We start from the raw sequence: 16200 nt of genomic DNA on the forward strand, positions 1-16200 counted from the left end.
AAATACAAACTACCATCAGAGATTACTACAAACAACTCTATGCACATAAACCAGTAAATCTGGAAGAAATGGATAAATTCCTGGACACTTGCACTCTCCCAAGACTAAACCAGGAAGAAGTTGAAACCCTGAATAGACCAATAACAAGGGCTGAAGTTGAGGTAGCAATTAATAGCCTACCAACCAACAAAAGCCCAGGTCCAGATAAGTTCACAGCTGAATTCTACCAGACGTACAAAGAGGAGCTGGTACCATTCCTTCTGAAACTATTCCAAACAATACAAAAAGAGGGAATCCTCCCCAACTCATTTTATGAGACCAATACTGGGAAGAAACACAACTAAAAAAGAAAACTTCCGGCCAATATCCATGATGAAAATTGACACAAAAATCTTCAATAAAATACTGGCAAACAGAATGCAATAGCACATCAAAAAGCTTATTCATCATGATCAAGTAGGCTTCATCCCAGGGATGCAAGGCTGGTTCAACATACTCGAGTCTATAAACATAATCCATCACATAAACAGAACCAAAGACAAAAACCACATGATTATCTCAATAGATGCAGAGAAGGCCTTTAACAAAATTTAACAGCACTTTATGCTAAAAATTCTCAATAAACTAGATGGAACGTATCTCAAAATAATAAAAGCTATTTATGACAAGCCAACAGCCAATATCATACTGAATAGGCAAAAACTGGAAGCATTCCCTTTGAAATCTGGCACTAGACAAGGATGCCCTCTCTCACCACTCCTATTTAATATAGTATTGAAAGTGTTAGCCAGAACAATCAGGCAAGGAAAAGAAACAAAGGGTATTCAATTAGGAAAGAAGGATGTCAAACTGTCTCTATTTGCAGATGACATGATTGTATATTTAGAAGACCCCATCATCTCAGCCCAAAATCTCCTGAAACTGATAAGCAACTCCAGCAAAGTCTCAGGATAAAAATAAATGTGCAAAAATCACAAGCATTCCTATACACCAATAACAGACTTAAAGAGAGCCAAATCAAGAACGAACTGTCATTCACAATTGCTACAAAGAGAATAAAACACCTAGGAATACAACTAACAAAGGAATGTAAGGGACCTCTTCAAGGAGAACTACAAACCACTCTTCAGTGAAATAACGGAAGACACAAACAGATGGAAAAACATTCCATGCTCATGGTTGGGATGAATCAACATTGTGAAAATAGCCATACTGCCCAAAGTAATTTATAGATTCAATGCTATCCCCATCAAGCTACCAATGACCTTCTTCACAGACCTGGAAAAAAAACACTTCATACTTCATATGGAACCAAAAGAGACCCCATATTGCCAAAGCAATCCTAAGCAAAAAGAAAAAGCTGGAGACATCATGCTGCCTGACTTCAAACTATACTACAAGGCCACAGATATCAAAAGTGCATGGTACTGGTACCAAAACAGAGACTTGACCAATGGAACAGAACAGAGGCCTCAGAAGCAACACCACACATCCAGAGTCAACTGAACTTTGACAAACCTGAGAAAAGCAATGGGGAAAGGAGTCCCTGTGTAATAAATGGTGTTGGGAAAACTGGCTAGCAATATGCAGAAAGCAGAAACTGGACCCCTTCCTGACATCTTACACTAAAATTAACTCCAGATGGATTAAAGATATAAACATAAGACCTAACACCATAAAAACTCTAGAAGAAAATCTAGGCAAAATCATTCAAGACATAGGCATAGACAAGGACTTCATGGCTAAAACACCAAAAGCAATGGCAACAAAAGCCAAAATAGACAAATGGGATCTAATTAAACTCCAGAGCTTCTGTACAGCAAAAGAAACAATCATTAGAGTAAACCGGCAACCAACAGAATGGGAAAAATTTTTGCAATCTACCCATCTGACAAAGGGCTAATATCCAGAATCTACAAATAACTAAAACAGATTTACAAGGTAAAAACAAACAAGCCTATTCAAAAGTGGGCAAAGGATATGAACAGACACTTTACAAAAGAAGACATCTATGAAGCCAACAAACATATGAAAAAATGCTCATCATCACTTGCCATTAGAGAAATGCAAATCAAAACCACATTGGGATACCATCTCATGCCAGTTAGAATGGTGATCAATAAAAAATCTGGAGACAACAGATGCTGGAGAGGATGTGGAGAAATAGGAACACTTTTAATACTGTTGGTGGGAGTGCAAATCAGTGCAACCACCGTGGAACACAGTGTGGCTATTCCTCAAGACCTAGAAATAGAAACACCATTCAACCCAGCAATCCCATTACTGGGTATATACTCAAAGGATTATAAATTGTTCTATTATAAAGACACATGCACATGTATGTTCATAGTGGCACTGTTTACAATAGCAAAGACCTGGAACCAACCCAAATGTCCATCAACAACAGACTGGATAAAGAAAATGTGGCACTTATAGACCATGGAATACTATGCAGCCATAAAAAATGATGAGCTCATGTCCTTCATAGCGACATGGATGACTCTGGAAACCATCATTCTCAGCAAGCTGACACAAGAACAGAAAACCAAACACCACGTGCTCTTACTCATAGATGGCTGTTGAACAATTAGAGCATGTGGACACAGGGAGAGGAGCATCACACACTGCGGTCAGTTGGGGGGGATTAGGGGAGGGACAATGGGGGGTGAGGAGGGATAATGTGGGGAGAAATACCAGATATAGGTGATGGGGGTAGGAAGGCAGGAAGGCAGCAAGCCACCTTGCCATATATGTACCTATGCAACAATCCTACATGATCTACACATTACCCCAGAACCTAAAGCACAATATTAAAAAATAATAAAATAAGGCTTTTTTCTTCTTAGACTAACCAAAATGCCTTTATCATGCCTAAATATGTAAGTATAATTGTTTAATATTACTTATGGTGGTTAACTTAATATGTCAACTTGACTGGGTCACAGTATGCCCAGATATTTGGTCAAATGTTACATTTCTGTATTTCTCTCTCTCTCTCTCTCTCTCTCTCTCTCTCTGTGTGTGTGTGTGTGTGTGTGTGTGTGTGTGTGTGTTTTCTTTTTTTTTTCTTTTGAGATAGAGTCTCACACTCTGTCACTCAGGCTGAAGTGCAGTGGCACCATCTCGGCTCACTGCAACCTCCACCTCCTGGGTTCAATGATTCTCTGCCTCAGCCTCCCAAGTAGCTGGGATTACAGGTGTGTGCCACCATGTCTGGTTAATTTTTTGTATTTTTAGTAGAGATGAAGTTTCATCGTGTTAGCCAGGCTGGTCTTGAACTCCTGACCTCATGATCTGCATGCCTCAGCCTCCCAAAGTGCCGGGATTACAGGTGTGCGCCACCATGCCTTGCCTTCCCTTCAGCAGAATAACTAAAGCAAATCGACTTCTCTAGTGAGGGTGGGCCTCATCCAATCAGCTGAAGGCCTGAATTCAACAGGCCGACAGTTCCCAAAGTAAGAGAGAATTCCTTCTGCCTGATGGCATTCAAACTGGAACACTGGCTTCTTTTTCTGCCTTCAGACTTGAACTGAAAGGCTCTTCCTGGGTCTCAGGTCTTCGGGCCTTTGGACTAGAACTACAACTTTGGCTCTATGGTTTCAGGCTCTTAGACTTGAAGTAGAACTACAGTTTTAGCTCTCCTGAGTCCCCATCTTGCTGACTCACCCTGCAGATCTTGGTACCCACCTATCTCTGTAATTGAATGAGGTAACTCCTTTCAATAAATCTTTCTTTTTTCTTTTTCTTTTCTTTTTTTTTTCTTTTTTTTTTTTTTTTGAGACAGAGTCTCACTCTGTCAACCAGGCTTAATCTCGGCACACTGCGACCTCCACCTCCCGGGTTCAAGTGATTCTCCTGCCTCAGCCTCCTGAGTGGCTGGGACCACAGGTGCATGCCACCGCCACCATGCCAAGCTAATTTTTTTTTTCATATTTTTAATTGTGATGGGGTTTCACCAAGTTGGCCAGGCTGGTCTCAAACACCTGACCTCAAGTGATCTGCCTGCCTTGGCCTCCCAAAGTGCAGTACTGGGATTACAGGCATGAGCCACCATGCTATGTCAATAAATCTCTTTCTAAATAAATATTCATCCTGTTGGTTTTATTTTTCTGGAACTCCCTAACTAATACATTACTTCAACCAATATATGTTCAATTTTCCTCAATGGCTCAAATGTGTCTTTTTTACAGATCATTTGTTTGAATTAGAATTTAAATAGGTTCCACACAATATTTTAAAGTTTATAGATAACAATTACATTTGAGACAAGTTTATGAGTTTTTTCTTTTTTATAGTATTTCTTAAATAATATTGAATAAGCCCCATGACACAGATTATTAAACACCAAATTTCAGAATGTGGTTCCACATTTACAAAGATCAGAATGCATGCTTTAAATGGGTCAAGATTGAACATAGAGAGAAAGCAAAATACATTCCTATTAACCATAGTATACTCTTAAAAGTCAATGAGCTCCTTTTGTGATTCCAGGTTCCACATCTATAAACCAGGAAATGCACGTATGAAATATCTATTCTATTTGGCCTTCCTCGTAGATACCATGAGGGTAAAAGATAACTTCACATAAATAGTTTGAAAACAAAGTATCAAAAAAATGGAGACATTTCTATTTTAATATCATCATCATCATCATCATCATTTTCATCCAAGAAACATTTCTCTTTTTAATTTGCAACCGGGATCTTATTCTCATATGAAACTTGCACTATTAGTGCAGTTGTGCTTCATTGTTAAAATGAACAAAAGCAATTACACTGTGCTGTAAGAAAATAAGCTTGGTCTTTGATTAGAAGTCATTCTGTCAGTATAACATGTGCTCCAAAGCAGCAAAGGTTGGCCTCTCAAGGTCACTACTCCAGACACTTACCCAGTACTGTTGAGGTAACTCTGTCCCAAGCTACAATCCTTCGACAGAGAGGATGGGTTGAACCAAAATGCCGGCAGGCACTGGCCATTGCTGTGTCGCTCGTAACCATAATCACTGTTAGGAAAGAGCAGAGAAAAACCTTTCAGTAGGTGGCAAAACTGCTGAAAACAATCCCATGTCTGCCCACAGCCAAGTTCTGCACTCATCAATTAGTCAAAAAAAAAAAAAAAAAAAAAGCAGCATTGCCAGAGTCAATGACTTCTCAAAGATAGACCTCTTTTTCATAGAATATCTATCAATTATTCAGGAAAATATCCTACACAACCAGTCATTGCATTTAAACAGTCTTAAGCTGAGAGAGTAGATGTGTTCTCATTAGAAGGATACACAATACAGATGGCTGGGCCCACAGAAAGCTATACTGAGAAAACGGGTAGTGGTGGCACTCAACCCTTGGTGAAAAATTCATCACAGAGTTTAACACGGCCACATGTGGCACAGTCCTCATTACTGGTGATGCCTTTGGGATGCTCTTCCAAGACATCTGGATCTAACAAGCAGAGCTGAGCCAGGTCCCTCTGTGTAAACTCCATATGCTTCAAAGTTACAGCCAAAAAGGCAATGTCCTTCAGGAGTGTCTCGAGCATTCCCCTAAGGAAAGGTTTCATCTCAGGCAGTTAGCACTGCCAGTTGGGACTAAGTGCTGTAAATCCCCTCTCTGCTTTGGAAATAGTCAAAGACTTTTCCTCTCAGCCTCCTCTCCTTCCTGCTTCTAGGGTCCTTTGAGTTGCCTGATATTCTTGGCTTCTGGCAGATGAACCTGGGCGCAGAGAATGACAACAAATTGCACCTCCACATGCACAGACAAATCACAGGCAGCAATCAGCAAGCATTAGTATGAATTGGCCCATCTGTGTAATGGAGGTGAGATGCTGGCACACAAGGGTCAGGAAGGGAGAAGCAGGCTCAGCTCAGGGGCCTGTGACCAGGCAGCTGGTACTTAGAATTTTGCACATATCAGCTGGATTTGGTGCTGGTTCAACGCAGCATGGGGAGGAAGACTTCAGAACCTATAGGACAACCAGTGTTCACTTCAGGGAACTGCTTTATGAATGCTGGAGAGGGTCAGGCACGGGCATATGGGGAACTGTCCAGGAGAGAGCCAATCCAAGGAGAAAAACTCATTGACAATCACCTTTCATTACATTATAGCCAGGTGTAATCATCAAAACTCCAGCTACTGGGAGGAGCCCAACAAGGTCATGATGAGCCTTTCCAAATATTTTCAGAAATCATGCAGTTACAGAAATCCCACTGGACCAAAAAACCTTACAATGGCTTCCTTCATGATTCACTTCCCATTTCAGCTAGTGGGATGAATAGCCGATTCCAATCACAAATGAATGCAAAGATTGGGCCAAGACAAGGGTATTAGGGATGGGGGAGAGAAGAAGTCTAACTGCTTTTCTTATCTGGTATTCCTTTCCCGTTGACTAGCTTACAATTGAAAAAGAAACATGACAACCACCACAACAACAAAAAGACTGGCTTATTTTGGATCCAGTCTTCTTTGGAAAGCAAATGTTTCAAGGAGAAATCAGGAAATTGGGACATCTCATTTTTTTTTCTCTTTGGTTTTCTACTAGAGAATAAATTTGCCTCCTGCTAAAGAATGGCTGTTTTTTTTTTTTTTTTTTTTTTAGACGGAGTTTTGCTCGTTACCCAGGCTGGAATGCAATGGCGTGATCTCGGCTCACCGCAACCTCCACCTCCTGAGTTCAGGCAATTCTCCTGCCTCAGCCTCCTGAGTAGCTGGGATTACAGGCACGCACCACCATGCCCAGCTAATATTTTGTATTTTTAGTAGAGACGGGGTTTCACCATGTTGACCAGGATGGTCTCGATCTCTTGACCTCATGATCCACCCGCCTCAGCCTCCCAAAGTACTGGGATTACAGGCATGAGCCACCGAGAACGGCTGTTTCTTAAGGCAAAAGCTATACCACTAATGTAAGATGCTAACTTCCTTTGCAAATCTTCCTTGAATAGGGTAGATGAAGAAGCATTAGTCGCTTCAGAAAGAGGGATGTGATGAATAACTTAAAATCTCATGGTAGTTTTCCCTGTGAATGCATTTCAGGGTGTTAGTCCCAAAGAGTAGTACAAGATAAAATATTTTTGTCACTGTCATAATGTTGCACTGACTAAAACAGAAGTCACAATTGGGGCAGCCCCTGAAGATCTCCTTTTGAGTTCCAATGTAACTGAAGCTCTGTTGCCCTCTGGCTGAGCCCAAAGAGATATTGGCTCTGGGCTTGGCCAATATACACCAAAGGGGTACAGCTGTGGGTTATTGGTGGCCACTCTTCTCAGACCTTCTCAGTACTATTTATTTAGAGAATATCTACAGATGTCTACCATAAAAGAAGGATTAACTTTTCTAAGATATGTGATGCGTATGTGCGCAGTATCTCAGTCCAATCACTGATATTTTAATGATTCAGTATGTAACCTGAGATTGCTATACAACTAGAACTAAATTGTTAAAGAATGATTAGTTCTTATGCGGGTCAAGTATAAATTCTTTAACGCATTTGTACGTATTTAGTGATCACATTCTCTAAATTAAAAACAAATAAAGGAAAAGCAAAAAAAGAGGAAAAAAACAGTGGAAAATACCAAGGGAGTTACCACCTACTTGTCCTCAATAATTTGTAAGCCTTACTTGAACAATGAACATTGACAATAAGGGAAGGGCTTCACTGTGCCCACACGCTAGCTTTCTGCTTAGCAAATGTCTCAGGAAGAACTCTATGGCACTCTGAGTTTAGTTTAACCTCTCAGTGTCTCAGTACTTCTCCAGTTTAAACTAGCTTAATCCTGGTAAACAAGAAGTCTTCTTTATCACCAGGTTCACCGAGTTACAGATTTGCAATGCCATTGCATCTATTCTTGCCCTGAGTTCAGAAAGGTCTTCCACGAATCTCATATGCTGTGGTCAGCTATGAATTGAAAACTTTCAGGGACAGAAAATTTACTGCCTTAAAAGGCCATTATTCCACTACGGAAAATTCTAGATTCTAGAAAGCTTTCATCTAGAGCACAAATAGGTTTGTTTGCTTCCTAAAAAATCCACTCTGTTTGGCTGGGCGCGGTGGCTCAAGCCTGTAATCCCAGCACTTTGGGAGGCCGAGGCGGGTGGATCACAAGGTCAAGAGATCGAGACCATCCTGGTCAACATGGTGAAACCCCATCTCTACTAAAAATATAAAAAAAATTAGCTGGGCATGGTAGCGTGTGCCTGTAATCCCAGCTACTCGGGAGGCTGAGGCAGGAGAATTGCCTGAACTCAGGAGGTGGAGGTTGCGGTGAGCCAAGATCGTGCCATTGCACTCCAGCCTGGGTAACAAGAGCAAAACTCCGTCTCAAAAAAAAAAAAAAAAAAAAAATCCACTCTGTTTTCACTGTTGCTGTTTGAAGGAGCACAGAAAGAATCTGCTCTCTTTTTCTTTTGTTGAGACATAGCCTCAGTCTGACACCCATGTTGGAGTACACTGGTGCAATCTCGGCTCACTGCAACCTCCGACTCCCAAGTCAAAGCGATTCTCCTGCCTCAGTTTCCCAAGTAGTTGGCATTACAGATGCCCACCACCACGCCCAGCTAATTTATGTATTTTCAGTAGAGACGGGGTTTCACCATATTAGCCAGGCTGGTCTCGAACTCCTGACCTCAAGTGATATGCCAGCCTCAGCCTCCAGAAGTGATGGGATTACAGGCATGAGCCACCACTACTGGCCAAATAAGCTCTCTTTTTGTCCTAGGAATCTATCAGTTATATGAAGACAATTACCAGCCATCTTCTGAGTCCTCTTTCAGTCTAAAGAAACTCTTGATTTTTCCATATACACATGCACATAGCTAGTAAACTATAAGGTAATTTTATAAGAAAATGAAGCTAGCCACTTAGCCCTAGGCATGATACCATTATTTCAATTCTAAGCTTTCATTAAGGCCCATGTGGATTTGATACACTGAATGACTCCACAAGATAATTATAGGAGCTCACCAGTCAAAATCAGCCTCCGTGCAGACACAGGGTTTAGATTCCATAGCTCCGGCATATTTTCCTTGCATACATTTCCTCTCTGATTTTCGCTTCTTATATATCCTTTTCGCTCCCATGATACATGCTTCCCCCTGCAGGGAGAGAAGGATCACAGACACTTGGGCACATAGCTTGGACTTTCCCTGCCCCACATGAGGGACATTTAGGGAGACATTGACAAATCTTAGTGTAATGTAAACTTTAGTAGCCCTCTTTGTGCTAACGACACTTTCCTTTTGATGTCCAGAACCCTATTATACAACTTCACTATAAAGGCAATCCTAACGATCATTGAGGATTATTAAATAACATCCTTAATTTTGTGTGTATTTATCAAACCTTTATTTGGCAAAGTGTTAGGTGCAGTGCTATGAAGGACACACAGATAAGTAAGACTCAGACTGTATCTAGTATATTGCCAACAAATCTGTAGTAATTAAGTTCAATTCTCCTATAATAAAAGATTTATACAGTTGGTCATTTATGAGAGCATGAAAGAGGAGCATTGCTAAGAAATATAAAGATTCATTTTGCCTCGATTTATTATGCCTCTGCCCACACAACTTTACAGCACAGATTTTATGTTCCTCTACCAGACAAGCAAGAGAGCTAAATTCAGTGTTTTCCCACAAAATAAATAAAAGCTTCGGATATCACAATGCTTGTGCATCCTAAAGGAGAAAATATCAGGAATGTAAATGAGTGATTTCCTTGTTGAGCCTCTGAACAGCGTAGGTGTATCCAGCTAATGCCGAGCCCACTATCAGACACACTCCTCCTCTTGTGTTTCTGAAAGACCAGAGTAGAATGTTGCTTCATCTACTGTATAGTGTCTTGCTTGAGCAAACTCCCTTTAACTGGCTTCATTACACGTCTACATTTAAATATATGACTTAGTCTAGGTTTGGGGTGATATGATGTTTTTCTGCCTGAAGATGGTGATGATGTTGCAGCGAGTACTTCCACCACATCCTTGGAGAAAGCTGCAGGATGACTTGTACCTTGGGAAATCAAGGGAGAGACACTTCCATCTAAGCATTTTGATATAAGCTGATTAGGTGAGAGGCCAAGACAAAGGAAAGTTTCCTGTTAATAATGCTGCATTCTCATACCAGGAGTACCATGCAAGGAGGCAAAAAACACTACATAGTTCCAAGGAATCAAGGTGAAGGGGAAGAAGGACTTCTCCAAAACACTGCCCCAGCATAACTTTGTTATTTTATGTCCCTGTTTGCATCCCTGCCCCCACCATGCAACCATATGACATTCTCAGATGAATTATGTGTGGATCTCAGTGCTGAATTGCTATTTCATTTTAAGTTATAAGTCTAAGCCAGCACATTTGAATTTTATCCCATTATATCCTAGCACAATAAAAAACAGAAATGACATCACAACAAGCTATAAATGGTGAGTTTGTTCACTGCTGTGGAACACAAAATGTGTAAGAAAACAGTAGATGGACATTCTGGCATAGAGCATCCTCTTTCCTATACCTTAGCGACTAGCTTTCCCCCAACATGACCTATGCTTCCTGCCCAGGGCTCAGTCTCAGTTCTTTTCCTCCTACCTGGCTGTGCAGCTGCCAGGGTCTGTAGTCCTCTTCGGCACACCGTCTATCAAAAATGGACTTGTAGTCTACTTTGACCAGCTGCCATTCAGAGCGGTGGCTGAAGTGTCCAAACACTCTGCAGAGTTCATGGTGATAAAAATAATCACAACGATAACAGTGCGATCAGCAGTAACAACAGAGAGCATTTGTGGAGTGTTCACCCTGAGCTAAGCATGTTACATGAATCATATCATTTCATCCTCAAAATGCATTCATGAGGAGGGTACTTTTTATTTTATTTTTGAAACAAAGTCTCGCTCTGTCACCAGGCTGGAGTGCAGTGGCAGGATCTCAGCTCACTATAACCTCCAACTCCCTGGTTCAAGCAATTCTCCTGCCCCAGCCTCCTGAGTAGCTGAGATTATAGGCACACACCACCATGTCCAGCTAATTTTGGTATTTTTAGTAGAGTTCACCATGTTGGTCAGGATGGTGTTGATCTCCTGACCTCGTGATCCACCCGCCTCGGCCTCCCAAAGTGCTGGGATTACAGGTGTGAGCCACTTCACCCAGCCGAGGAGGGTACTATTACTGGATCCACTTCACAGATAATATGAGGTTCCATGAGTTTTGTTAACATTGCAAAACACAAAATCAAGTCATAATAACAGGTAGAACCAGAACCCACAGTGTTTGATTCAAGAGCCCACTTGTACATATTGTGCCACAGGAGTGGCTGGGAAAATATGCTTGAGAAACAATCATAAATACTGTATTCTATATGGTCCAAGATTAGACTTCTAGGTTATCTTGCTAAGATACATAATTCCCATGGTTTCCATGCAATTTTACCTTCCCACCAGCCCCTAGTGAAAATGATCAGGAGAGCCAAGTACTTATAATGCTTTCCTACACTGTGCAGTCTACTCTCTTTATTCAGAGAGACTCAGGTATTTACTGAGATGTTTGAATCACCAATCATAGGTTTGAAGAAAAGCCATGAAGTGGCCTGTTGGGTCATCTTTATAAAATCCCTGCTTTGAAAATATAAAAATTGAAGACAGACAAATTATGGAATGTATTGCTAATTTAGGTATGATTCCCATTGACAAAAGTGTAGCCATTGGGCATATTGGATTTCTGTTGTTGTTGTTTTCTATTATTAAAAAAGTAGTAGTGGTAGGGGAGGGAATTAGAAAGTGTACTAAGTATTCACTTTGGCTTGAAAGTTTTCATTGATGATCAGATCAACTATTTTACAACCTTCCGTTCCTGTTTTCTATGTCCAATTTTCCAAAGGAAGGAAATATCAGTTTTATACTTTAAAGTCCATGTATTGAAACCCATAGGCAGCCAAGTCACTAATTTTTCACAAATTAATGATCATCACATTCCAGACAAAAATGAGTATAAATGCATTTTCATAAGAACAGAATGTTCTCATGGTTTTCCTAATGTGCCTCACAATTGAGTTAGGTAAAAAGCTCAGGAAAAATACAATGCTTTGTAGCATTTTGATGAAGCACTATGTTCTGAATTAAAGTGAAATCATTCCTATATACCTGAGATTTTCTACATATTCAGGTTCATTATTATTAAAGTTTTAAATGCACAGCTTTATTTCTTATTGAAATAATCACTTGTAATTTCTCTAAACACCTCAGACTGGGTCTCCAAAAAACTATCAAGGAACCAAGAAATAGCTGCCCACATTTTTCTTTCCTATTTGTTGTACACTCTTGCAGTAAGATGCAACAACCTCAAACCTAATAGATGCAAATCAAACAGGCATAGCTATAAAACATTTTTGTGGACTATTCTTTTCTATGAAGGCTGGAACACATCATAGCTTTCAACTTACGTCATGATGAGAGTCTCTTCTCCAGGCTCACCCAGAACCCCATCCACAAAAAGTGGTATAGATGTGAAACTGTATTTGCTCCAAGATCTCCCTTCATCAAAACTCAACCTAATGATATAAAATGCATCAGTAATCAGATCTCCAAAGGGAAAGAAAAGTCATTTCAAAGCAAAGATACTGTCAACCAGGAAATAATACATTTTAAAAGTAGCTGGGGGCATCGTCAAAATGAGCCTTTCATATGAATAACCATTCTTAATTATATTAGAAGATAGAAATAGAGTTAGCCAAGCTATCAGGACGCAGATGTATTAAAACATCAATGAAGGGAGAGCTACATTAAATGGGAATAACTGTAAGTTTTTAATAAACTTTTTGAAAGTTTGGATATTTTATTATTTCTGAGACTTCAAGCTCTCGACCCTTTCCAAAACCTCACTACCGTCTAACAAGTCTTCCAGGTGATCCTGACGAGTGATGACCTTGTAAGATTTACTTAGATTTCAACCAACCCATCTCTAAGTGACAAATTCCTAAGTGTGTCTTTCTTATGCCCTTAAATCCGGCTGACCTCACTGAATGAATGAGTACAAGACAGACTTTTGAAAGGAAGAGAAGATAATTCTTCAGTCCTGATGGTCACTGAAATGATCTAATTGCGCGTCCTCTCTAAAATTCAAATGTTGAACATCTAATTACCAACGTGATGATATTAGGAAACGGAGACCTCGGGAGGTGATTAGATCATAAGGGTGGACCACCCATGAAAGGAATTAGTGATCTTATAAAAGAGGCCTCAGAGAACTGCCTTGCCCCTTCCACCATGTGAGGACACAGAAAAATGGTACTATCTATAAACGAGAGAGTGGAGTCCTCCTTAGACACTGAATCTGCCAGCACCTTGATCCTGGATATCTCGGCCTCCAGAACTATGAGAAATTAATTTCTGTCATTTATAAGCCACCCAGTTTATGGTATTTTGTTAGGGCAGCCCAAATGAACTAAGATGGTCACTCAGGACCTTTACTTTTGCTCTGCGTTTCTTTATGAATGCGCTTGCCCAAGCTAAGCCTTATTTTTCTGTTTTGCATCTTTCCCTTCAGTCATCAAAGTAACTAACAGTAGAAGGAAAATCAGGCTTTTGATCTTGGACAAACTCATATATGTGGAGAACCACTTTCAAAAACACAGATGAAAGAACCTATTGATAACTCCTCTAGAAGTTAGGCCTTATACATCCATCAGTGGGACAGGCACAGGCAGAATTGTGGATTATCTCCTCAAAAAAAAAAAAAAAAGACAAGGAAGCAACATCAAGAGAAATGAGACTCAAGCAGAATTGTCATGAGTCATCAAACTGACTGTTTTTGTAGTAAATATGTTACTAAAATGCCAAGGGTTTAGTCCAGGTCCTGTTAGGTTTGAAGAAAAGCCATGAAATGGCTCTGCGTGGAATACAAAAATGGATACAGATATTAAACTCCAGGAGATGTTATTTGCAAAAGGTTACTGCAAGAAGTCAACCTATTCAGAGACTATACCTGATCATGAACATTGTTCTACATGTGATCGTGCTGAGAGGATAATATACGGTTAAAGGTGTGAGTGTGAAAGTATTGTCACATTTGCAAAGTATAATGCAACTTCTCTCTCAGGAAGTAAAACTTCTCACTCTCTCTCTCTCTCTCTCTCTCTTCCCCTTCCTCCTCTCTGCACTCCCTCTGTTCTTCTCTCCCTCTCCCTCTCTCTCCTACCTCTACTCTTAACATTCTGAAACTGGTCCAACTGTCCCACAGAATTGATGATTATAGTTTTTTTGAATAAACACAGAAATTGATCGTCCCCATCTTAAAACTTGAAAAAGATATATTTTTCTTTTCTGAGTTCCCTTCTCAGGAAACCAACCATCAGGCCTCTCAGGTAGTATAAAGGAGCTGAAACTCACCAGATAAAGGCATCTGGCCAATAAGAAACCAGACTACTTGCCCATCATGATTGCCTAATTGACAACTTCCTTCCTGTTGACCACCTCCTCTTCCTCACCTCCTCTTCCTTACCCCTCCCTAATTCCTGTTTTCCCACACCTAGTTACATTTCTTCCCTTTATATAAACCCCTAATTTTAATAATCAGAGACAGACTGATTGCCCTTCTCCTTGGCTGCAGCACCCAATTAAAGCCTTCTTCGCTGGCAATATTTGTTGTCTCAGTGGATTGGTTTTTTGTGTGGAGAGTAACAGGACCTGGACCAAACCCTTGGTCTGACATCTGCTACATTCTGTGCTGCACAAGGGTTTAAGGACTTAAGAGGGAACAATGGGGATAGACACAGACATACAGAAAGCTGGGCCAGGGGGTTCAGGAGGTGAGAATGCTACTATCTCCAGCTCTGACCTGTTTTGGTGTATTTTATTTTATATGTTTATAAAGCACATAGCAGAGGGAGGGTGAAGTTACTTAGAACAGCCTGTGGTTATTATTCTTATACTTTAATTAACATACTTAAGCTAAAAACTATTTTGCATCAAGGTTAGTGAAAGCTGGTTATATTTTAGGCCCATTTGTTCTCTCCAAGACATACACATCCTCCCACTGTGGTTTTACTTCCCTGAAGTTCAACCAAAGTTCACAGCAGCCTTGCTGCTGATCCCCCCCACCACCCCTAGGGAGTGTACTACTTCACCTCCCTACACCCTGGCATTTTGGTAACAGATTTACTACAAAACAGTTACAGTTTGATACCCTGACTCCTAGACTGATCTTAGCAGTGTAGGACCATCAGGTACAGATCTCACAGGCAGCAGATGCCCTTACCAAAGATGCCGAATTGGGAGAGATGTGTGTTTCATAGCAACCAGGACTCCACCTTGATCCAGGTACAAAACACTGTGCTCTTCTTCAAAGATCTGGATGAGGAAAACACATACATAGACCCACATCCACATCCACACATACCCAGGCTTCAGAGAATCAGTATTCATACGAGAACAAAAAATCCTTCCCATGATATAAATAAGTTTCCCTAAAACTTCACAAAAATAAAGTTATAGAACAGTTCTTCCCAACATGGGCTACTGTACCACTGGTGTTATTTAAAATAACTTTAGGTGTGCATAAATTTGAAGAATGAATATTCATGGGTTCATGCTTATATTCTTTCATTTTCATAATTTCTATTAATTCCCAGTTATAATGATGTCAGAATATTGGTTAACTGTCATATATTATACAGCTCCAGATAGAGAGAAGCCTACAGATCATTTACTCCAACAGTCTCATTTTCATAGATAAGAAATCTAAGGTTTAGAGAGATGTGGTAACTTGCCTGAGATCATGCATATAGTAATGGATGGAGCTTGGACTTGCTGCATTACAGTGACCTCTCCAGATCTATTATTTTGAAGTTTCCAACTGTTATCAATGAAAAGTGTTCTTGTTTAATTGACAAAGGCTCCACCAAAATCATGGTGAGTTCTGTTGTCATCTTTGGGTACATGTGTCATTGTGTCTTTCTCCAAAGGTAGAGAAACAAATTTGAAGTCAAATGGAGAAAGACTGGAAACAATATCTAGATCCTTTCTATGTAAGATGTATGCTGTCTTCTCAGTCAGATTATTAATATAGCCTTGCCTGAAGTTACATTGTAGACAATCTTCTTCCAATTTGTTTATTTCTTATACTCAAGATGCACCCCAAGACTACAGAAGTAGAGACCTCTTTGCCTTGTGTGGGGTGTTGGAAAGAAGAAAATGGGATCCTGGATCTCTAGCAATTCTCCAGAGGACATTTATTTA

The 16200-nt window shown here is 40.3% G+C and overlaps 1 protein-coding gene across 6 annotated transcripts in view; it reads right to left on the reverse strand.

Annotated features, from left to right (window-relative positions):
• Positions 1 to 16200, reverse strand: part of SORCS1 (sortilin related VPS10 domain containing receptor 1) — a 613910-nt gene that overhangs the window by 97226 nt on the left and 500484 nt on the right. For all 6 annotated transcript variants that reach the window (XM_035269025.3, XM_035269024.3, XM_035269023.3 and 3 more), the window contains exons 13-17: positions 15221 to 15312; positions 12408 to 12515; positions 10565 to 10682; positions 8956 to 9086; positions 4889 to 5002 (exon numbers count right to left, since the gene is read on the reverse strand). In XM_035269025.3, coding sequence (XP_035124916.3) covers positions 4889 to 5002; positions 8956 to 9086; positions 10565 to 10682; positions 12408 to 12515; positions 15221 to 15312 — 563 coding nt within the window. The remainder of the gene's footprint in view (positions 1 to 4888; positions 5003 to 8955; positions 9087 to 10564; positions 10683 to 12407; positions 12516 to 15220; positions 15313 to 16200) is intronic.

This window comes from Callithrix jacchus, chromosome 12 (assembly GCF_049354715.1).
Source record: "Callithrix jacchus isolate 240 chromosome 12, calJac240_pri, whole genome shotgun sequence".
Lineage (NCBI taxonomy): Eukaryota > Metazoa > Chordata > Mammalia > Primates > Cebidae > Callithrix > Callithrix jacchus.